Source organism: Apodemus sylvaticus, chromosome 2, assembly GCF_947179515.1.
Source record: "Apodemus sylvaticus chromosome 2, mApoSyl1.1, whole genome shotgun sequence".
Lineage (NCBI taxonomy): Eukaryota > Metazoa > Chordata > Mammalia > Rodentia > Muridae > Apodemus > Apodemus sylvaticus.
The window spans coordinates 172,442,977-172,467,066 of NC_067473.1; the positions used below are offsets into that span (position 1 = coordinate 172,442,977).

The following is a 24,090-nucleotide window of genomic DNA, read 5'->3' on the forward strand; positions in this document are numbered from 1 at the left end:
CCCATAGACAAATAAATCTGAAAATAAAAATAAAATATATTCACAGTATGTAATGATTTAAGTTATCAAAACCAGAAGTGTTTAATGAGCTCATATCAAAATGCAGTGTTAGGCTATTCCCAGGTCATTTTCTATATATTGCTATACTTACCCTTTGAATTGGTATCATTGGAGGCTCTTTGTGGCAATAATAACCTTCAATTAATTAGGTTCATTTTAAGAACCACTTATTTACCATCTATTTTACTTTATTACAAGTGGTCATTAATCTGTGTCTGGACTGTCATGTAAAGTTATGCTGATTGTGCATTGCACAAAGACACACAGTTAAAGTGAGTAGCTAATGGGTTGATCTCCACATCGTATTTCCTGGTAATAAGCCCTTATGGAAGAAAACCACCTGTCATCTGCTCTTTGAGAGTGTCCTTGAACTTCTGATCCTTTGGTTTCCACCTTGAAAGTGCTTGGATTAACGGTATGTACCACTATGCCACTATTCATCTGCTCTTTGAAACAGACCTGTTGCCTAGGTCTGCCTAGAATTTACTCAGTCTGAACACCTTTTTAAATTCCTCAACTCACTAGGGGTGCCCTTTTGAAAAGTATGCAAAATAATGGCATTTTGCAGCTGGCTTTAACTCAAGTGTGTCTCTTCTCCCTGTTCAGTGACATCGGTTTGGTGGTTATTCAGTGATGCTATAGGTGTGTGTACTCTGTGGATATCAGTGAATGCTACAGACCACGGACAGTCAGGCTCCACTGAAAATGGCCAAAATGGGGGTCGGCACAGCTCAGAACAGTATATCTGAGGCACAGAGGATATAGGGCAAAGAACTGCCTGGAGGAACTCAGAGACTGTAGACAGCATGGAGCTGCCCCGAAAGTCAGACTGTGTCAGGAGACAGACTGTAGCTCTGAGTCAGAGTCTGTTGCAGCCCCACCCCATTCTAGGAGCCGTGAGGCAGAAGATCAGCTGTGTTCCTTTGTCTTTTCTATCTTTGTTTAAACAGGGTCTCACTATGCAGCCCTGGCTGACCTGGAACTCGATATGTAAACCAGGCTGTCCTTGAATTTACTGAGTGTGTGTGTGTGTGGGGGGGGGGGGATTAAAGGATTATGCTACTACACCCAGCCTTCAATTGAATTCTTATCCTGGGGTCACCACAAACTCAACTAATCCACTCTGCTTGTTCCAGGGTCCCAAACACTGCAGGGCCAGGCTGGGGTGGGCGGGAGTTATGCAGTGAGCTGTGCCTGACAGACCATTCTGTTGGATAAAGATCTGAACAGGAAAAGCCTAGTCCAGTCTGGTGTCCCCCAGCAACCCCTTCCTGGCAAGAACTTTCAAGACCCTGGGACTGATGACTCTGAACTGAGTCTGAAGGGCAGGAGAGCTCAGAGTCAAAAAGAGCACTGACCACCCAAGTCCACACCCAGAGCAACCCTGCTGGCACTACACACGAGAATACAAGGTCTACAGCAACAAACCGGAAATGGTCCTCGTTAAACTTCTCTGCCCCCTTTTAGCTGAAGGTAGAAGGTTCATTCTCAGCATCAAACGTCACAATTTTGGGGCCAACAAGGCCTATATAAGATGCCAATTCAAAAAACAAAAATGATAAATACATAATGAGTTTGGGGGCAGACACGACTATAGAGAGAGAGACCGTGTCTTAAAATAACAAAACGAAACAAAAATACTGACGGAGAAGTGTTGCTCAACCTGGAGCAGCCAAACCCAACAGCCGCAGGAAGAGAAAAGACCATCAGGGAGACACACCAAGCACCCCTCACTCCTCCACGGGAAGGCAGGGCTCTTCTGTGAGGCCTGAGAGGAGACACAAGTTACGAATGCCTCAGACATGGTTAGAGTCACCTTCATTGTTTACTAGTCCAGGTCAAAGAGGAAAGAACATGTGCTTTTTCAGCCAGAGAGACCAGGAACTCTGTCTTGCTTGGGGAAAAAAAAAGTCTTTGAAAACTCTGAAGCCTCCTCCTGGAATCTCCTCCTGGATCCAGGATCAGGAAGGCAAGCGTCTTGAGAACGAATGGGAAACAGGCCAGGCATCGAACTCAAGGGTAGAGTGCTTGACTGGCAGCCACCAGCTCAAACATCCCCAACACCACCCCAACACCTGAAATCCCAGCACTCAGGAGGTGTGAGGGAGAGAGGGCGAACCCAACAGATGAGTCCTTAAACAGGAACTCGTTGAACAGTGACTTGGTAGCCAGGCGGACTTGAAGCATGGAGTAGGGACGGTTGTCATCAGGTCCTTGTCAATCCTCTGCACCTTCTTTTCTCAGTGAACCTGGAAATCCCTGGTTTCCGTCCATCAGGTTCCAGGGATCCTCCTGTGGCCACCTCCCAGAGCTGGGTTCAGAGATGGAAGCCATAGCCAGGTTGCCATGACTTCATCAAAGAACAATATCCACCTCACTGCAATGTCGCTGAAACTTTCCCCTACGGGAGCATTAGTCTTCTACATCTAAGCTTTGGTGCATAACAGCTGGAAGGCCCTGGTGACTGTCGCATGCTCCAAACCAGATGATGTCCTCAGAGCTCCAGACCTGCCTCCTCAGCCTGACACAAGACACGCATTTGGTCACCCTGCAGAACTAAAATCCCACATCCTTCAAGTCCGAAGTCAATCCAAACTCTGTCAATTCTGCTGTATAACTCAGAGCTGATGGAGAGTCTCGAATGCAATACCTTTGTTTTGAATTGGTTTGGTTTGTTTTTCATTTTCCCACACACATTCCTGTGCCCAATCCTGGCCTTGAATTCCTAACTCTCTTGCCTCTTCCTCCCCCGGGCTGGGGTTATGGGCATGGGACACAATGATGGTTGGCGTGGTCAATTTAACAGACTCTAAGATTGCCTGGGAGAGGGAACTCCAAGTGGATCCGTGTATGGGATTATCATTGATCTGGATTGCTTTAAAGTGGGAAAACATGGTGGGGCAATTCCTCCTATAGAGGATCCCGATGGATAAAAGGACAAAGTGATCTAAGCGAGGCTGTCCCTCCCTCTCTCCCTCTCTCCCTCCTCCTCACACTGGTTCTCTGCTGCCGAAATGATGTGACCAACAATTTCAAGTTCCTGCTGCCTTAAGTTAGCTTCCATGAAACGGGATCTTTCTCAAGCAGCCCTTGAACTCCAGACCCTCTTCCTCAGCCTCTCAAGAGCAGGAGTTATAAGTGTAGAGTATCCCTGCTTAAAGCAGTGTTTTATTTTCTGGTATTTATTTGGAGGTGTGTGTGTGTGTGTGTGTGTGTCCGGTCCCAGGCTTGGTGTCAAGCACCCTTAAACACTGAATCATCTCACTGGACTCCAAAACCCTTTTATTTTTTTTTAAGATGTATTTATTTATTATATCTAAGTACATTGTAGCTGTCTTCAGACACTCCAGAAGAGGGTATCATATCTCATTACCGGTGGTTGTGAGCCACCATGTGGTTGCTGGGATTTGAACTCAGGATCTTCTCCAGCCCCCAAAATCCCTTTTAAAAGAGGCTTCTGAGGAAGAATAGATAGGACTTCTTGATATGTCCACATTTGGAAAAATCCAGAACTGCCCAGATTGTAGCAGCTCGAAACAAGAGGGTCTGAGATGCCGGGGGTCAGTGAGACGGGCCTGAAGTGAATTCAGTCCACGCCAAGGTTAACTTTTTAGCCCTGCACATGTGCACCCACTCTGGGGACACTAGAGTGTATTGTCATGGAGACATCTGCACATTCTCTGAACCAAATTATGAAGACAGCAGAGTAGCAGGATGGAGCTCAGTCTGTATAGAGCTTACCGAGCATGCACAATGTCCTGGGTCTGCTGCCAGTAATGAAAAAGTCAGGTGTGGTGACGCGTGCCTGTAATCCCAGGCCTGGGGACATAGAGGCAGGAGGATCAGGGAGTTCAAAGCCAGCCCGGGATACATGAGACGCTGACTTAAAAAGGAAAAAAAAAAAGGAACAGAAACCAAACGGAGTGGCCATAGTAAATGCTGTGGGTTTGGTGGTCTGCTGGGGCTTTTGGGGCGTGATCACATTTGTAAAATAGTTTAAAACAATATTTTGAGTAGCGATTTGGCGCCTGTAACGGGTATTATTCGCTGGGGAATTTCCTCTGATGTTTAGAAGCTTTGCGTTTGAGCACTCTGATTGATTAAGTCACAGCTGAGTCTGGGTGCTCTGCAAACCTGGCCATGTGGGTTGCTAAGAGACCAAGATTTCTCTGAATTCGGATGAGCAGCTTGTTGAAGAGAGGGCGCTGTCCGCTGGCCACAGCGCCGCCAAGCGGCGTCCCGCAGAACTACGTCTGGGTTCTTCAGCCTTCCCTCCCTGATGAATTTGAATAAAGGTGGGCTGTGCATCCTTTCAAGGCCTGAGCACAGCAAGGACTTTTTTTTTCTCCAACACATGAATTGTGTCGCAGTAAGCAGGAGTGACACAGAACTGGTTACCAAATTAAAAATAAATATTAAACAAAATTTATTGGGGGTGGGGGTGGTACCATATAGCAGAAGAACTATATAGCAGGTGTATAGTAAGGACAACTTTTGGGAGCTGGCTGGCTCTTTCCGTTCAGGGACAGAACTCAGTCAAATTGGTGGCAAGCACCTTTACCTGATGAGTCATCCCACCCACCCAGTTAGCCAGGAATGGTAGATCACCCCTAACTTTACTTATTGGCTTGATTTCAGTCTTCTAAAAGATAAGAGGTTTCCTTCTGCTCTGGAAAAAAAAATGATGTAATTTAAATTAATATTTTTAAATGTTATTTTTATGTACATTGGTCTTCTGCCCATATGTATGTCTGTGTGAGGGTGTCAGATCCCCTGGAACTGGAATTAGGCAGTTGTGAGCTGCCACGTGGGTCCTGGGGATTGAACCCGGGTCTTTTGGAAGAACAGCCGGTGTTCTTAACCTCTAAATTAATATTTTATGTATTTAGTTTTTATGAGACATAGTCTCACTTTATAACCTAGGCTGGCCTGGAACTCAACTATTATAGTCCAGGCCAACCGCAAAATTAGGACAGTCTTCAACCTCCTAAGATCTAAACCATGGACCACCAAACCTGCCTAAATCTTTCTGATTTTTAAATCTTTGTGTGTGTGGCAGGGGGAATGATGTTGGTAGCTAACCCTAATCCTTACATGTTAGACCATCATTTTGCCATTGGGGTATAACTTTCCTCCTCCTCTTCCTCCTCCTCTTCTTCTTTTTAATTTTAAGATGCATGTTAGCATATGACTTTAGTCCCAGCACTCTGGAGGCAGAGGCAGGCAGATCTGTACGAGTCTAAGTCTTGCCTGGTCTACATAGTGATACATAACACCTCAAAAAAGATTAAAATTTTAAAAACATAAAATAAAACAAAGGTGGGTGTGGTGCTGCAAACTGGTGTAACCCCAGTATTTGGAAGGTACTGGTATTGGAGGGTATTGGAAGGTATAACCTTGTCGTGATATAAAGTTCTAAACCAGCCTTAGGCTACTTGAGACTGTGTCAAAAACAAAAATTCATAAACAAATAAATCCAGGCAACTGTGTTGGTTATTCTTGTACTTGACAAGAATACTGGGGTATTCTGGACTGGAAAGAGAAACCTGAATTGAGAATGTCTCCACCACACTGGCCTGAAATCAAGTCTGTTGGAGTATTTTCTTGACAGGGATTGGTATGGGAAAGCCTAGCCCAGCGGGCTGGCGGTCCTGGCTGTATAAACAAGCAGATTGAGCAAGCCGTGGGAGCAAGGCAGGACGCAGCATTATTCCCTGGTCTCTGCTTCAGTTTCTGACTCCAGGCTCCTGCCTCAACTTCCCCCTTGTGATAGACTATGATAGGGATGTGTAAGGCAAAATAAACCCTTGGTCATGGTGTCTATGACAAGAACAGAAGCAAGCTAAGATATCCACTGTGCTTGCTGAGTGAGCTTGGCATGAGTATGTGCACACACACATGCACACCACACACACACACACACACACACACACTAAACAGGCTGGTCTCCCAGAAGACCCAGGTTCAATTCCCAGCACCCACCTAGCTGCTCACAAGTAGCTGCAACTCCAGCTCCAGAAGATCCGATATCCTCTTCTGGCCTCCACAGGCAACTATACACATATACAATACACACACACACACACACACACACACACACAAAATAAACACACAAACCTTTAAAATATACAAACAAATAAACCTTTAAAATAAAGAAGTGCCTGGCAGTGGGCAGAGGCGGGAGTTTGAGGCCAGCCTAGTCCTGGAGGACAGCCAGGACTACAGAGAAACCTTGTCTTGAAAAGCAGAACAAAAACAAAACAAATCAAATCAATCACTCACTCAAAACGAGAAGGGTCTTTTCTACTTTAAAGTCTGAGCCATCAAATGGAAGGGCCAAGGCAGACAAGTATCTGACTCACTTCATTTGAGAAGCATTTGCCCAGCATGCAAACAGAAAGAAAAAGGGGAGACGGGAAAACATTAGTTTTTGTTTTCTTAGCCTCTTGTATTGGTCCTTTGAAGGAAGCATCTCAACCAAAGAGCATATCTGAAGGCATATTTTGTTATCCTCTGTGGTTGACTATGGTCTCACTATGCAACCCTGCTGGCCTGGAGTTTACTGGGTAGACCAGGCTAACCTTGAGATTCCAGATCCTCCTGCCTCTGCCTCTGATAATAAGGGTGTGCCAGCATATCAGCTTCTGTAGATGTTTGTAGATCAAAATCTTAATTGTTTTGTTTGGGGTTTTCCTTGGCCTTCAAGATCGGCTCTAACTAAGTAGCCTTGGTTGGCCTGAAACTTGCTATGTAGACCAGAATGGCTTAGACACAGGTCTGCCTGTCTCTGCCTCCTGAGTGCTGGGATTTGAAGTGTGTGCTCCCACACCTGGCCTGCACTGATATTCTTTGTCACCAATTTTGTATTATTTGCTGATGTTTGTGAGACAGGAGGGACAGACTACCTTCTGGATCTCAAACCATTCGGTACCAGAGGGCGCGAGGAGCCAATCTATGGCCAAGAGAAAGGTGTGAGCCGGCTCCTTAAACTCATCGAAACAGCAGATCAGGCCTATAGTCTGGGTGGGGCCGCCCATGCTCTCTAAGGAGACAGCTGAAATGGTGAGGAACAAGCCACGAGGTTGTAGGAGGGCCTGAGTCAGAATACCAGCTGTCACGCTGCAACCTGACAAGCAGCCTCGTGGGGGAAGTTCCAATCTCATCATCTGGTAAATAGAGATGATGATAAACGCATTGCAGGTGAAGCATGATCACCTTGAGTGTGGAGCCAGCCTGGGCTATAAACCCAATCCAAAACAGAAAAACAAAACCCATAACGACATCATGGGATTGTGGAGAGGACAAGCTAGCACAGGCAACTGCTGAACAGTGAGTTATTATATGCGGCTCATGTTAACTAGCCCATGAAGATGCAAACCAGGCTTACTCCATTAAAATAAATTCCTTTGTCTTGTGCTGGTTTGCTTTTGAAACAAAGTCTCAGCCCAAGCTGGTCTCCAACTTGTTGGGAATCCAACAATGACCTTAAACTCCTGATTCTTCTGCCTCCATCTCCAGAGGGCTGGGATTGGGCGTGTGTGTTACCATAGCCAGTAATGAAAGACATTCTCTAAATGTACTGGTTCATTTCTAAACTTACGAAAACACTTGGGAACCAACTCCTGAGTCACACAGACACTGGAGAGTTTGAGTTTGGAAGGCAAACTATACTTCAGTCTAGAGAGAGAAGGGATTGTCAGACAGAGATGAACTTCACGGGGCAGAAAGTACGGCTCACCAGTTGGGAACACATACAGCGATTACAGAGACCCACATTTGTTTCCCAGGACCTGTGTCCAGGAGCTCACAATAGCCTTATTCCAACCTCAGGATCCAATGCCCCTTTCTGGCCTCTGTGGACACATTCACATAAGTAAGGGAAAAATGCAATTACAATAAAAGGCCTCATGTCTGAATGGATAGAAAATGTAATCAAATCCTGCCCTTGGTGTCCTGGTGGGTGACAGTAGGGCCACAGTTGAAGGTCTCTGTGATCGCAGAGTCCAGGAAAATGCCATTCCTCTCTTTGGCACGCCCACTTGCTCCCTTGCCTGAATATAACACAGAGAGCATGAGGAACAGTATGGATGCGTCACAGGTATGAGGGAAATAGCTGAGTGCTTTCATAGCTCAGTGGGAGAAGGTGCCTGTAGTCAAGTCTAAAGACCTAAGTTCAAGCCCGGAACCTACCATGGTGGAAGGTGAGAACTGATGCCTGCCAAGTTATCCTCTGATCTCCACAGGGCACCCTACCACCACCACCACCTCAAAAGAACTTAAATGAAAGAATGTTTAAGGCTCCCCCCCCCCCTGCTTGCATTAGAATGAAAACAAGAAAAGACAAAGAATGTAGATGTCTGAGCACTCTCTCCTAAAGAATGATTAAACTTGTCCCAGCCATGTAAGGTCTAGCCAGTGCTATCCTCCACCCCTTTCCAGAAGGTAATAGCAAATGCATACTGTGTTGCTGGGTTAGAAAAAGTAAGGTCTTGAAATGAAATGATTATGGGATTTCAGTGGATTAGTAGGCCACAGAAAGCTTCAGTGGGCTGCCAGACAGTGGTGGCATACACCTTTAATCTTGGCGCTTGGGAGGCAGAGGCAAGCAGATTTCTGTGAGTTTGAGGCCAGTCCAATCTACCGAGTGAGTTCCAGGACAGCCTGGGCTACACAGAGAAAGCCTGTCTCAAAAACCCAGAAAAAAAAAAAAATTAAAAAAAAAAAAGAAAGGAAAAAGGAAAAAGCAGTAGGGAAAAGAAAATCAAAACAAAATACAGCAAGACAGAACCAAAAATAGAAGACTGTGTGTACTGACCCAGTGATAGGACAAGAACAGCAAAGTGTTCTCAATTTTTCTTTTACATTTAGTGTGAGCGTGTGAATGTGTATGTATGTGTGTGTGTACACTCATGTGCACGGATGCTACAACACTTGTGTGGAGATCAGAGACAACTTGCGAGAGGTGCTTCTCTCTTCCCACCGTGTGGATCACGGGGACTGAACTCAAGTTCTTAGGCCAATTTACCTGATCAGAAGAAAAACCTTGAAACAAGCAAAAAAAAAATGTCAATTCTTTAAAAATTGCATGTATATGACTGTTTCGTTTGTATGAATGTCTGTGCACCACAAGTGTGTAGTGTTCCAAGACAAGAAGAGGTCCCTGGATCCCCTAAAACTGGAAATGCAGATGGCTGTGAGCTGCCCTGCCGCTGCTGGGGTCCTGGGAAGACCAAGCGGTGCTCTTAACCAATGAGCCATCTCTCCGGCCTAGGAAAGAATTTTTATAGGATCTAATGGTGGGAGCACTACTGACAGCAAAAAGCAACCAACAAAATCCACAGGAGCATAATCAATAGTATGTTTTACAAAACAGAAGTTTAGTGAAAACTAAGTAAATCAATTCTCTCTTTGTAGTTAAAGCTTTTTAATCTCTGGCACATAACAGTGAAAGACTTTTAGAAATCAGACAAAAGTGTTTGGTGGGTTTGAGTTGATGGGCCAGGCCAGCTTCTTCTCCCTGGCCTCACGGTCAAACGAGTCATAGATGGAGTCTTTGGTTATCGTCCTGCTCACGGGAGGGATTTCCGAAATGCCCACATAGTTTCTTTTGGCCATCCTTGAACTGGTGGTGATGGTGTAGGCATTGCTGCGGTAGCATTTCATCGAGGACATGCAGAAGGTCTCTTTCATCCCCCTCCGAAAATTGGCATTATAAATAGAGTACAGAGTGGGTTTGGAGGCTGAAGAGCTGAAAGACACCCACGTGACTGCCGTGAAGACCAGCGAGCTCTTCCTGTAGTCCTGCTCGTGGGGATGCCAGAGCTGAACCACGTGGAAAGGCAGCCAGGAGAGCAGGAACACCAGGTTCAGCAGGAGAAACATCTTAACCGTTTTCACCTTTGTCCTGGGGACAATGTTCATCGTCCTCCTCAGGGTCCGCCCGTCGGTGCCTATTCTCCAGATATACTTTACTACCCTCTGGTAAAATAGGATTATGAGGATGGAGGGAATCACGAAGCCCACCAAGAAGTGGATAACAGTATAGGCAGTCCCCTCCCAGGTCGAAGGGAGGAAGTAGTTACAGTGGCTATCCCAGCTGGAGCCATAGAAAAAGAAGACAGGCGTCACAAAGGCGGCATCCAAGACCCAGGAGGCTGCGATCATTTTCTTGGCCTTTTCCCTGGACACCTTGAAGCTCAGCGGGTAGACGATGGTGTAGAAGCGGTCTATGCAGATGGAGAGGAGCACGTAGATCTGCACGCCTGGCGTGAGATACTGGAAATAGCGGACCACCTTGCACATGGCGCTCCCGAGGGTCCACCTGCCGGTGGTGAACTGCAGCAGGACAAACGGCGTGCTGGCCACACTGATGAGGAGGTCAGCACACGCCATGGAGACCACAAAGTAGTTGGTGGTGGACTGAGTCCTCCGGCTCCGGTGGATGACTAGACACACCAGGGAATTGCCAAAGATAGAAAACAACCACAGAGCACCAAAGAAAATGCTGGCTGTGGCCACCTCGCCCGGGTGCAGCTCGAACTGAAGGTCTGTCCTGTTGCTCATCCAGCTGTGATCCTCGTGCAGGTCCGTCAGGCCATGGGGCAGCAGGGCCTCAGCTGCTTCCTCGCAGCTGTGGTTCTGAAGGGGCGCCAGCGGGGTAGCAGTCACCACAGGTGGCTGGTCGGGATCCATTCTGTGAGCAGAAACCATAGTCACTCTTTTCCTCTTAGTTCTAGGTAAGACAAGAAGAACGAGGCCTGCGGTTAAGGTAGTGTCACCAAGCTGCTTCCTAACAGGGCGATCCTCATTAGAGTTCACTCTGGCACTGAGCGAACACACGCACTGTGTGCAGGGCTGGTTTCCCGGAGTCACGCTCATTCCCGAGTCATGTACTTCACCACACTCACCCCACCCCCACCCGAGCATCCCCCTCTCTCCTCTCCTCTTTTTCTCCCAGAAAATCTTGCTTCTCTTTCATGTGTCTCTCACACCTACACACATGTATACAGACCTATACACATACACATATATCAATAATTTGATGTAGCTATTAAAAATCTAGGATCCAGAAAGGAGAGAAAGCAAGTGATGATCGCCTGCCTGAGTTGTTTTGTAACTACGATCTCCGCGTCCATCCGCTTTCTTCTAAGTGGGACCATTTCATTGTCTATGGCTATGGGAGACTCTACAGTGCGTGCGCCACATTGTCCTTATTCATCTGCTGACAGACATCCAGGCTGACTTCCTATCTTGGCTGTGGTAAGCTGTACTGCAGTGACTGTGAGTGTGCAGGCATCTCTGTGGCAGACTTAGGGTCCTTGGGCGTATCACCTGCAGTGGTACAAACGTCACCCATCCTACCTGACCCCAAGTTCAGCGGCCCTTGTCGATGTTGGGACTTGTGCACTGGTAAGAAAACATAACTTTTTTGACTATGTCACCCTGGCTGGCCTGGGACTTGCAAGTTCTCCACGTGGCTCAGCAGTTACGCTCTCTTGCCATTCCCACATTTATTTAAAAAGCAAAACAGAGGAGGATGAGTGAGGAAGACAGCTCTGAGGGCCACACGGACACTGCATATCATACACACAGGCACACACAGACTACTTTAGGAGGTATGATTTGAAGGCAGCTATATAAGCTGCACTATCTTTTATATGTATACACACACACACACACACACACACATACATATACATATATTCTATGTGCGTGACTATTTTCCCTACCATGATGTGGGTGCTAGGAGACAAAGCTGGGGCATCTTCATAAGCAACAAATGCTTCTAACCACTGAGCCACCTCTTCAGCCCTTCCACTGTATTTTTGACACAGGGTCTCAGACTGGCTAGCTAGCATCTCCTAAGGGCCCTCCTGTCTCTGCTCTGCACCATGGAGATAACTGGACCATTCAGCAGTCAGCCTTTTAAATGGGCTCTAGGAGACCAAGTTAGGTTCTCATGCATGGTTAGTACTTTACCGACTGAGCCATCTCTCCAGTTCCTAAAGTGTATGTTTTCTAAGTGCTCTGCAGTCAAACTAACCTAAGGCTTCCCCATACTTATGATAAGAGGTCATATTTGCTGCATTCGTGGGCTGAAATGTGATTGGATAGTGCCTTAGCCTTTTCCAGGATGGCTGTGGTGCCCTGTTGATTCAGCACGTAATCCTTCTGTAAGTTTTCCAAGTTTGTTTTGCCCTAGTTTAGCAATACACTAGGATTACCCAGAGACCTCTAAATGTACAGATGCCTGGGTCCCATCCCCCAGCCCTAGGATTCTAATTTAATGAGTCTGGAACACAGAGGGCATCGGGTGTTTCAAGAGTTCCCCAGGCGACCCTAATATTCAGCTGTGATTAAGAAACAGAACTTCAGATGGCTTTCCATGTTTCTGTCTTCCCCACTAAATTATGGGGTCTGGAGGAGGTGCTAGTCTTTTCTCCGTGCCCCATGGAGTCTAACTGTAGTACTCTGCATTAATAATTGCTTATTAAATATTAACTAAACTGAACCATAAAGACAGAGAACCTAAACTCCTCCACCTGTGGCCCTGCTAGACTTCAGTGGGGTGGGTAGAAGATCATCACATGTCCTCAGGGGACTGGGGCACTGGAGACATGGAAAAAACAAATGCTGAGAAGAGCGGGCAGGTGACACTGACGTCACTCAGTTCTACTGCTGCACTAAGGCAGAGGAAAGGAACCTTAAGAGATCGCAGAAAGATCTACCCCGAGCCAGGGGAAGCCTGTTACTTTTTAATCTGGAGTCCCAGAGTAAAAGTTCTCAATAGCTTCCGTTAGCCTGGAAATAAATGTCTTTCAGAGAGCACTTCTGAAATAAAAATGGCTGTTTAATTAATAACTATAATTAATAATTATCTGTCACTTCTAAAATTACTGTGTATAGGTGATTATTTAATTAATAATTTATAATAATTTAATTAATTAATAATCACCTATACACAGTAATTTTAGAAGTGACAGATGCAAAAAGGCACAATATATCTTTGTTGTTCTGCTAGGACATTCCCCGCTCCCATGCTAGGACTGGACCCAGGCGCTGGTGTATGCTGGGCAAACAAATGTCCTACACCGAGCTACCTACACTGGGACATCCTTAAACAGGCCTGCCAACAGATAACGTCTCTGGAAAACAAAACAAACCCATGCTTATTTTGCTGTTTACCATTTGAGTTGTGTCGGACTACTCAATACAACACTGTGAAGTTAAATAACTTGAATATTCCTGTCTAGCTTAACAAATAATCCCAAAGGTTAGGTAGGCACTTGCTGCCTTGTAGGAAATTAACCAGTTCTGTGTTTAACAGAACTGCTAAGACAGTGTTGACAGTTTTTAAATGCTAACTTTTTTAAAGATTGATTTATTTATTATGTATACAGCATTCTGCCTGCATGTATGCCTGCAGGCCAGAAGAGGGCACCAGATCTCATTATAGATGGTTGTGAGCCACCATATGGAATTGCTAGGAATTGAACTCAGGACCTCTGGAAGTTCAGCCAGTTCTCTTAATCTCTGAACCATTTCTCCAGCCCCCTATTTCTAAATCTGTGTTCCTTCAAATTTTCTTGGAAGCACCGTTATCCTGATGTCTCCTTCAATAGTAAAGGAATAAATCTTTCTCTCATGTTCATCGTGTCTGTGCAAATTACACATTTAACTTTTTGAAACTCATCTGTGGAGAGAAAAAACTGGAAGCTAATGAGATGAAGAAAAGGACCACAAAGAACAGAGGGGTTTTTGGACATGATAGTACGTGTCCTTAACCTCAGCACTAGGGAGGCAGAGGAAGTGGATGTCTGTGAGATCAAGGCTAGCCAGAGCTGCAGAGTTAGACCTCATCAAAAGAAACACAAAGCACTAGAGGGGCACACTTGACAAACTCTGTGTCCTATGGAGGGATGCTGCTAGCTAAGCTCACCAAGGGTTAGTTAGTTTCTATATGCATGCAACGTCACACCTAGAGGTTTTAAATCTCTAGTAGGCGGCTGTAGAGAAATGCTCAGTGGATAAAGTGCTAGCCCCATGAGTATCACACAGGAGTTGTGGGTCTCCAGAACCCACATACATAAAACAACTCCCAATCAACTTTTTTCATCCTGAAATAGCCACAAATTTTATTACAAATATACATAAACATTCTCACTTCATAGGATACCCATTCTTATATCTGAGATTTATTTAAAAATTTAATCTAGAAGTGGTAGTGCATGCCTGTAGCCCAACATTTGGGAGGCTGAAGCAGGAAGATCATTTTTACACCAACCCGGATGACACAGTGAGATTCTGTCTCCAAAACTTTTTAAATTTCTTTTAAAAAGAAAATCCAATTTTAGCTTAGAGTGTTCAAAATGCTAGTTTTTATGTACTTTGGTTTAAAATGTTTTCTGTAGAATAGTAACACAGACTACGACACCTACAGTTATTTGAGAAAACAGCAGTAACTTAATTACAGTGGGACTGTGACAGCAGCTATCACGTACTGTTAATGTGTCGTGTAATCAAGGATGGCCTATGTGGAGTCCTCCCGGCCAGATGGTGTCACTAGCCTGTCTCACAAGTGAGAAACGCCTGGAGTTTTACCCTAGGCCATACAGTGGAAATGGTGATTACTTCAGAGTTTCACTCCAAACTAGGTAAGCTTCGTGCCCAGGGAGACCACCAGGGATCCGATCTGAATCCAGAGGGCCGTATGGGCTGTACTTGGGGGTCTTTCTGGACTCCTCATCCAAAAATAGGAATATAAAGTTATTCCCATAGCCTCTCGTCTATCCTCAGAGGCATATGTTTAATTGAACTTTGTGACATATCCATCCCTAGCCGAGGAGCTACGGCAGCTGATGGTGGACAAGGGAGGCGGTCAGTTTCCTTAGGGTATGACCCTGGAAGGATGACCAGGCATAGGGCAACACACATTGGACTCTGTGGGTTATCTAATTAAAAAAAAAAAAAGGTAGTGCCCAATACCCTTTGCAAAAGGCATTTATCCTTAACAAGTCCAAACTATAGACTAATGTTAATGTGGTCACTGTAGTATATGATACGGTTTTACAAACTTATGGACAATATTTGTGTTTTTAATCACTTGTGATAATCAAAACTAACCATCATGTATACTCTAAAATATCAGACAAGGTGGTATCACGTGTTTAACGTGATTTTAGGGGCAGGAAAGCGTAATCCATCCCTTCAGGCTCTCTCACAACTACAACATCACTCCTTTACAGTCAAGGCCCCCATAGGTGCGGCAGCGGCGACACAAGTGTAATCCCAGCACTTGGCCTCCACTGTGAGACATAAATAGCTTGTTATACTTTATTCTGTTGTCTGTTTGTTTAGCTTTTTTTGAGACAGGGTTTCCCTGTGTAGCTCTGGCTATCTTGGAACTCGAGCTGTAGATCAGGCTGGCCTTGCACTTAGATATCCATCTACCTCTGTCTCCCCAGTGCTGGAATTAAAGGCGTGAACCACTGCCACCACCACCTGGATAAACCGAACTCCTTTGTAAAGAGCACTTTTTTTTTTTAACAGTCCTGATCTCTAGGGCCTATTCAAGCAGTAAAGTCCGTGGTTTTAGTGAAAATGAGTGCGGGCGTACACTGTGCTGCACTGGTCTTGGCAGGCTGGGCAGTGCTGTGGCGTTAGTGACTACAGGAGCCTGAGGGTAGCACTTTGACAGTGACTGTGCCCAGAGCTCAGTCAGACTCCACAGTTGGACCACAGGCCAGGGACCGAGGGTGAGGTGTGGAGACACCCTCAGCCCCAAGCACTGAGGGAAGGACCATCTTTTTTTAGGTGTCTCATGATGAGCAATACACCAACTGTGCATTTCAGGCAGATCTGGCCTTGGATCGCCCTCTAGTGTTCAAACCATGGCAAGGTACAAGACCACGGACTCGAGTAAACCCAGACTCAGGCCACCATCTAGTGCTGAAGCGGCAGCATCCACAGGCCCACGGGCCTGTCTGAACTATAACGACAACGTAAGCCATGCCAGAGCGGGAAGACAAGGACAGGTAGCTGGCCTGTCGGTGTGCAGCCCACCCACATGACAAGCAGTGAGAACCTTGGGGCACTGGGGGCAGGGGGACTCAGCAGGTTAAGTGCTTCCTGGAAAGCCTGGATACTGGAGCTCCATTGCCAGAGCAGAAGTCACGGGGAAAGGAGAGAACTTACTCCAAGAAGCCCTCTGGCCTGCACGCGTGGGCCATGGCACATGAACACCACCTCTTCCAAAACAACAAGAAATAAAAGTGCTTCAGCACAACTTCTAGAAACAACAACAACAACAAAGAACTTGGCTGATGATACAGCAGCTATGCAGGGTTTTCTTAGCACACTCAGAGTCCAGGGGAGGGGAGAAAATACTCAGGGAATCGTGATTCACCCAAAGTCAGAAGAGGGACCCAGAAACTAACCTTAGAGTACTTTCTGAGCATTCTCAGATGGAGAGTTAATTCACCAATTTTCTTTTGTCGAACTAGGGATTCAACCTAAGGTCTTACACAATCTTTTTTCCAATTTAACATATAAAATGGGCATGGTGTTACATGCCTTCAATCCCAACACTTGGGCGTCAGAAGCAGATGGAGCTCTGTAAATTAGAGGTCAGTCAAGTTTACACAGCGAGTTCTAGACCAGGCCAGGCAGGGCTGCATAGAGAGAAGAGAGAGCAAAGAAAGAAGAGAGAGAGAGAGAGACAGAGACAGAGACAGAGAGAGAGAGAGAGAGAGAGAGAGAGAGACTCTCCAAGACAGACATGCAATAAGCCACAAAACAGTCTCAACAACTGACAAACAAACCTGAATCATATTTAGTATATTTTAAAAATTTACTGTAATAAAACCAGAAATCAATAACAAAAAACTTTGTAAATGATATAAATATATAGATATTAACTTATTCTTGAGCTACTAATGGATCAAGGAAGAATTGTTTAAATTTTTCTTTTTCTGTTACTTTGTTTGTCTTAGGCAGTGTACTGGCTGGTTTTGTGTGTCAACTTGACACAGGCTGGAGTTATCACAGAGAAAGGAGCTTCAGTTGGGGAAGTACCTCCATGAGATCCAACTGTGGGGCATTTTCTCAATTAGTGATCAAGTGGGGAGGGCCCCTTGTGGGTGGTGCCATCCCTGGGCTGGTGGTCTTGGGTTCTATAAGAGAGCAGGCTGAGCAAGCCAGGGGAAGCAAGCCAGTAAGTAACATCCCTCCATGGCCTCTGCATTAGCTCCTGCTTCCTCACCAGCTTGAGTTCCAGTCCTGACTTCCTTTGGTGATGAACAGCAGTGTGAAAATGTAAGTTCAATAAACCCTTTCCTCCCCAACTTGCTTCTTGGTCATGATGTTTGTGCAGGAATGCAAACCCCGACTAAGACAGGCAGTATCTCACATATTCCTGAGCTTCTAATCCTCCTGTCTCCACCTCCCAAGTGCTAGGACGTTAGGTGTTGCCTCTTAGTACTGGGGGAAAAAATGAGTTAGGAGGACAGTAGATCTGAGATCAACAACAGTTATATAGTGAGTTACAGGCCAGTCCAGACAACACAGTGAGTTACAGGCTAGCCTAAGCAACATTGTGAGTTACACGCTAACCTGAGCTACACTGTGAGTTGTGAGTAACATAGTGAGTTATAAGCCAGCCTAGACTACATAGTGAGTTACAGGCCAGTTTGAACTACATTGTGAGTTGCAGGTCAGCCTAGGCTACATAGTGAGTTATAGGATAGCCTAGGCTACAGTGTAAGAAGACACTAAATAAAATAAACAGGATATATATAAAGACTATAGTAAGAATAATTGAATAATTGACTATAGTAACAAAGTTGAATCTTGCTTCATTACTTAAAAACGCTCAACAAATTAACTGAAAAAAACACATCACAACACAAAGCCAAGCACAATGAGCCAACAGTAACCACGGAAGTGTTTCAGAAAGGCAGAACCCCCTTCTCTAAGATCTACAACAGGTAAGGGTGGCTGTTTCCATCCCTTTTATTTAGTGAAATACTGAAAGTCCCAAGCAGAGGAAAGGAAGGAGGACAAACCGGGGCAGCAAAGAGCAAGTCAAGCTGCCATTTGCTGATAATTCACTCTGATGTCCGCCAATTCAGCCAAGTCAACAAAGCTACAGGGTTCAAACTCAACACAGAGAAGCCCAATCACGTCATATACACCATTAGCAAGTCACCTAAACTACAATTCAAGAAAGCAAACTCAGTTATAAGGACTGCAAAACAAATAGCTAAGAATAAACGTAACCAAAGAAGTGAAAGATTGCTACACTGAAAACTGTGAAGTACTGGTCAAAGAAATAGAAAGAGATGGGCTGGAGAGATGGCTCAGCGGTTAAGAGCACTGACTGCTCTTCCAGAGGTTGTGAGTTCAAATCCCAGCAACCACATGGTAGCTCACAACCATCTGTAATAGGATCTGATGTGTCAGAATCACATCTGGTGGGTCTGAAGACAGCTACAGTGCACTTATATATAATAAAGAAATCTCTAAAGAAATAGAAACAATTACACACAGATGGGAGTGGTGAGGGCAGAAGGGCCTCGCCAGATGTTTCCAAATGTCATTTGCTGCCACACCTGATAACCGGAGCTCCATCCCAGGAACCCACAGAGTAGGAGAGAACTGACAGAGTCCTTCCACATCCCTGCCACGGCAGCGCAGCAACACCCCAAATCTAAGTGAAGCATTAAGCACACATACGCCCACAAGTAAACTCTACAACTACACTCAACTGACTTTCTACAAAGGTGCTCAGGACACACATCAGGGAAGGGACTGTCTTTTCAATAAGTGGTACTGGAAAAACAGAATTATCTGCAAGGAAACGGGATGAAAGTAAGTTCCCATTTCTTGCCAGGTATACAAAGCAACTCAAAATGGATGGACATTTGAATGCTGGAGCTGAAACTTCTCGAAAGACCCAGGGGAAGCCTGAGGATGCTGGGACTGGTGAGAACTTCTGGATGGCAGCCTGGTTAACTCTGGAAAGTTGACACAACCTCAGAAGGGGTTTCAATTGAGGAGAATGCCCAGATGAGATTGGCCTGTGGGCGACTGTGAGTCTGTGTTGGTTATTACCTGAGGTGGGGGCCCAGCCCACCGCAGGAGGAGCCATTCCTTGGTCAGGCCTTCCGGACCGTATGGGAAGCTGGTAATGAGCACAGTCTGGAAGCCTGCCTCTCTCAGTCTTGCTTCAGCTGCTGCGCTGACCTCCCTCTGTGACGGACTCTAACCTGTAAGGTGAGCTATAAGCCCTTTCCCCCCTAAACTACTTTTGATCAGAAGGTTTTATCACAACAACAAAAAGTCAACCAGGAAAGATGGGATGCTGACAATACGGAAAAAGGCAAAATTAGACACACGGATGGGGGCTGGAGAAATGAACGGCTCCGCTGTTAAAGAGCGCTTGCTACACTTCTGCTGTTCTTGCAGGCCAGAGTTCTGTCCTCAGTATCCACGTCTGGCTGTTCATAATTACCTGTAACTCTAGCTACAGGCAATCAGACGCCCTCTTCTGGCCACCTGTTTGCACAAACACATACACCGTACACATATAGACAGAAATAAAAATAAAATAATCTTTAAAAAAAGAAAAGAAAAAAATGAGAGCCCTTCAAATTCCAAGGCTCTGCTAGGCTTGCAGGGGAGGTAGAGGACTAGAGGCTTCACTGTGGTGTGTGCAGAAGTCAGGATAAGAACTGACGGCAAAGGATAAGCATGGGAGTTCACCAGGCTGTGAGGGACAGCAGAACAGTCTGGAGAGTAAGAGAAACTCAGCAAAAGAACCTGAGGACCAGCCGGGCGGTGGTGGCGCACGCCTGTAATCCCAGCACTTGGTACGCAGAGGCAGGCAGATTTCTGATTTCAAGGCTAGCCTGGTCTTCAGAGTGAGTTCCAGGATAGCCAGGGCTACACAGAAAAACCCTGTCTCGAAAAACCAAAAAAAAAAAAAAAAAAAAAAAACCAACAACAACAACAACAACAAAAGAACCTCAGGATTGAGAGGCACGGTAGAAAGCGCTAATCAAGCTGCCGCTTCCCCAGACAGGAGACATCGGAGGGATGCCAATGTGGAGAACAGGGCAGCTGGGCACACAAGGCTGTGCTTGGACAGTGGGCCCCCCAAGGAAAGGTGGCTCCCCTGAGTGCTGGGTGCTGACCTCCTCAGTGGAGAATCGGTTTGTAGTTGGAAGGACCTGGGCCCAGCTCAGTGTGGGGGTCAGTTTATGCACTATCTTCCATGAGGATCCCTGCTCTAGAGTCTGGGAACCCTGATATAATTCCTGCAGCTCTGGAATTATCATGTGCACAGCTATCCCCTACAGGAGGGTGATGAAGGTTTGCTGTCTTTGGAGTGTGACATCTGCCTGTACAGCTCTCAGGGCTGTGGCTGCCTCCCCCACACTTGCCAGCCAGAGCGAGAGCCACCACAGGAGACTTGAGAGTGAGAACACTTGCCCATAGCATGGCAGCAAAGGTCCCTGGGATGCACCAAAGGAAAGGGCTAAAGTGGAGATAGCTCCGGAGGACTTCTGACCCTTGTCCAGCACAGGTAACACTAGCGCACTTCACCTGCCCCTGCTGCCCTGGCTTCATCCGCAGGACACACCCAGAGAGAAGGGGCTCCAAACCACCTTTCCCCTCCTATTTCCTGTTTTCTTTTTTTGGGCTCTGCATACTTTCTTTCTTATGTGGACACATATGTTCACATGTTTGCATGTGTAGATGAGGCAGGACAATCTCTGGTGTCTTTCTCAGGAATGCTGTCTGGCTCCTTTGTGACAGTGTCTGTCACTGACCCAAAGCTCATTACTGAAGCTAAAACATCTGGCCAGCCAGCCCCTCGTGTCTCTACCGAGTGACAACACCAGCACTCCTCCCACGATAGCCAGTGTTCTCACCATGGCCAGCATTACACAAGGCCTAGGGAGTAACCCGGACAGGCCTGATTGCAAAGCAAGTGCTTTATTTGACTGAGACCTCCAAGCCCCTCTCTTTCATTAAGTTTTTGCATCTTGTTTATTGAGACAAGGCTTCATACTCATAGCCCATGTTGGCCTCAGATTTGAAAAGTAGCCATGGATGGCCCTAATCCTTCTGTCTCTACCTCCCAAATGCTGAGATCACAAGTGTGCACCCAAGCACTCTTTTACAAGAGTCTGTTTTTTCCTTCCACTGTGAGGGCCCAGCGAGCCCACCTCTCGAGCACACTATGTGCATCTTAGATATGAAGAGGTTATAGGGGCCAGGGATTGAGTGCTGCGGCTCAAGAACAGTGGTTCTCAGGTGGAAACTTTACCTCCCAGGAGACATATGGCAGTGTCTACAGACACTGGGTTCAAATGTTACTGGTATCTGGAAAGCAGAATCCAGGGATGTTGCTAAGCATTCTACAATGAGCATCAAAGAACTGTCTGCCCCAAATGCTAACTGTGGTGAGAAACTGCTGCAGAGATAGCCTGTCTGGGCTCCAACTCCCAATCCGTGTGGTTTCCGGCATGTTAATTATCTTTGTGCTTATTGTTCTCATCATTAAAATGACAGGAACTACCTGATGTGGTGTCAGAATGAAGTATATGAGAAAAGGCTAAGCCAGGTGAGGGCTGCATACCCATAATTCCAGCACTTGGAGGTAGAGAAAGGAGGATGCAGAGTCCATCTCTAGCTCCAGGTTATCTAACACCCTCTTCTGGCTTCCAATGGCAAGTGTGCACACACATGCACAAACACACAGACACACACACATACATGCATGCATAGGCACAGACACACACACTATTTAAAAAATAGCAAGAAAGAAAGACAAAAAATGATATCTAGAACAGAGCAAGATCTCAACAAATATCTGCTTTTAGTGATACACATTGAAAAAGAGCAAGAAACACAGCAGGATTTTAACTGATGCTCTTGCTTAGTACTGTACTTTTTCCCAATTTACTTTTAAAAAATTATGGAATTTTGCCAGCATGTATGCCTGTGCATTACTTTTGTGCCTAGTTACTCTCAGAATCCAGAAAAGGGCATCATATATCATGAAACTGGAGTTACAGATGGTTGTGAGGCACCATAAGAATGCTGGGAATTGAATCTGGGTCCTGAGGAAGAGCAGTTGGTGCTCTCAACCACCAAGCCATCTCTCCAGCCCCTAGTTTTCCAATTTTTGAGAACTATATTTTTATCAGCCTAGTATGTAAATACATCCTTTTTAAAGCACATTACAGGCAATATACTAGGATCCCAGGGAACTAGTTTGATGCTGGCTACTAGTTGTGATTTTTAGACAGATTAGTTAGTGTCTCTGAGCTGTAGTTTCCTCATTGGAAAACAGGGCTGATAATGTGTATCACAGAGTTGTTATGACAGCTGCCAGGTGACTGGGGGAGAGTCTTTTGCACGAAGGCTCAAGGAGATGCCTCTTCAAAGTTTCTGTCAAGGGAAAGTGACTACAAACAGAAAATAAAACCATGATAGTAACTCTCCTTTTGCTCTTAACCTGTCCCCTTAGAGAACACACCTCCATTTCTTCCCACCTTTTGCTATAGCTCATAGAGGATACACCACCTGCACTTTGGATACACTCTCTTCCCTGCATTTTTGATATAAACACCCTAGGGAGAGATGCTATCTATCTAGATGAGACCTAGCTATCCCTTTCTCAGATCCTGTGCTGCCCTGTGCATGTGCAGTGTGTAAGTTGCACAGCTGCCCTGCCAACAGCCTGCTGTTTCTGCCGTGTGCCCAACCTAGCAGGTGACACTGGAGGGAAGGAGGCTCTTTGGACACTTCACTCTTAAGCTTTGTCTTTCTGTCTTTAATGATTTAATTAGGTAGAAAATAATAAAGGCTGTATTATGTATCTGATCATAGGGATGACTAGTTCAATCACAGTTAGCTTGCAAACTTGAATTCAAATACTAAGCAAGCTTTCAAAAGTGTCCTGGCAGGGCTGGGAGTGCAGCTTTCTAGCACACCTGAGGCCCTGGGGTGGACCACAATGTTGCAAAGGGGAATGCCTTGAGACAGTTTTTCATTTGGGTCCTAACTGCCACATTTTGGGCTCAAGCTTGAGTTGACACTTGGGATCTCAAGGGTCCCTAGGCAAAGGTCTATTCAGTTCTGGGATTCTCTGGACAGTGCTCTGGGAAGTAGGTGCCAGCCTAGGTGAAGGACTGCATGGAGCAGAGCACGGAGAGGCTCAGCCTCAAGCTGTGAGCTGTTCCACGGCAGGGAGTGTTAGACAAACTTCTGAGGAAAGGCAAAGACTGCTGGGGTTGTCCCAATCTACCTCTCCACAAAATACCACGAGGACTTCATCTCAGCTACAAATGAAACTACGAGGAGGAGGAGCAGGAGCAGTGAGGCCCAGGGAAGAACTGATGGGTCCCAGTGAGCCCTGGTTCACCATGGGCCTAGCAGGTACACATAAACTCCAAGCACAGCTTTGATGACTGCGTATTTGCTGCTTCACTAAAACATATGTAAATAAAATAGACTCAGAGCTGGGCATGCTGGTAGACGCCTGTAGTCCCAGGATTGGAAGGGGAGACAAGGAGGATCAGCTCAATGCCTGTGCCAACCGCGTGGCAATTTTCAAGTCAACCTAGGCTACATGAAACCCTGGCTCAGAAACAAACTTAACTGGGTAAACAAATAAAACATAGGCCCCAAAACTGGCTCCAGTAGAATTCTGCTAAGAGTCTTGAGTCTTCCCATGGGGCACTCCCATGTGTCCTGAGAACTTCCCACATCTCAGGTTAGCTGTCCCAGAGAAATGTGTATATCACTGAGGACTCAACCACTGTTCAAAGTGCTCTGTGGTGAACCCTAACCCTAACCCCTAACAGGAAACGGAATGTCTCGGAAGAAAAAGTTTGCAAATCTTTCCACTTTATATTTTAGACCTAGCACCTCTTTCAATTCTTCACAGCCTGTAGGGGTGAAATCGGGCATTTTCTACCAGGCTACCCTTGAACTCTTGGTGGTCCTCTTACTTCAACT

At 45.9% G+C, this 24,090-nt stretch overlaps 1 protein-coding gene across 9 annotated transcripts in view; it reads right to left on the reverse strand.

Moving 5' to 3' along the window:
• Positions 1-9,457: 9,457 nt before the first annotated feature.
• Gpr19 (G protein-coupled receptor 19) overlaps positions 9,458-24,090 on the reverse strand; it is a 28,297-nt gene continuing 13,664 nt past the window's right edge. For 8 of the 9 annotated variants that reach the window (XM_052175120.1, XM_052175119.1, XM_052175115.1 and 5 more), the window contains one exon: positions 9,458-10,792. In XM_052175120.1, the coding sequence (XP_052031080.1) occupies positions 9,523-10,770 (1,248 nt within the window). In that variant the 5' untranslated portion in view covers positions 10,771-10,792 and the 3' untranslated portion in view covers positions 9,458-9,522. The remainder of the gene's footprint in view (positions 10,793-24,090) is intronic. The other variant, XM_052175122.1, reaches the window with a different exon arrangement.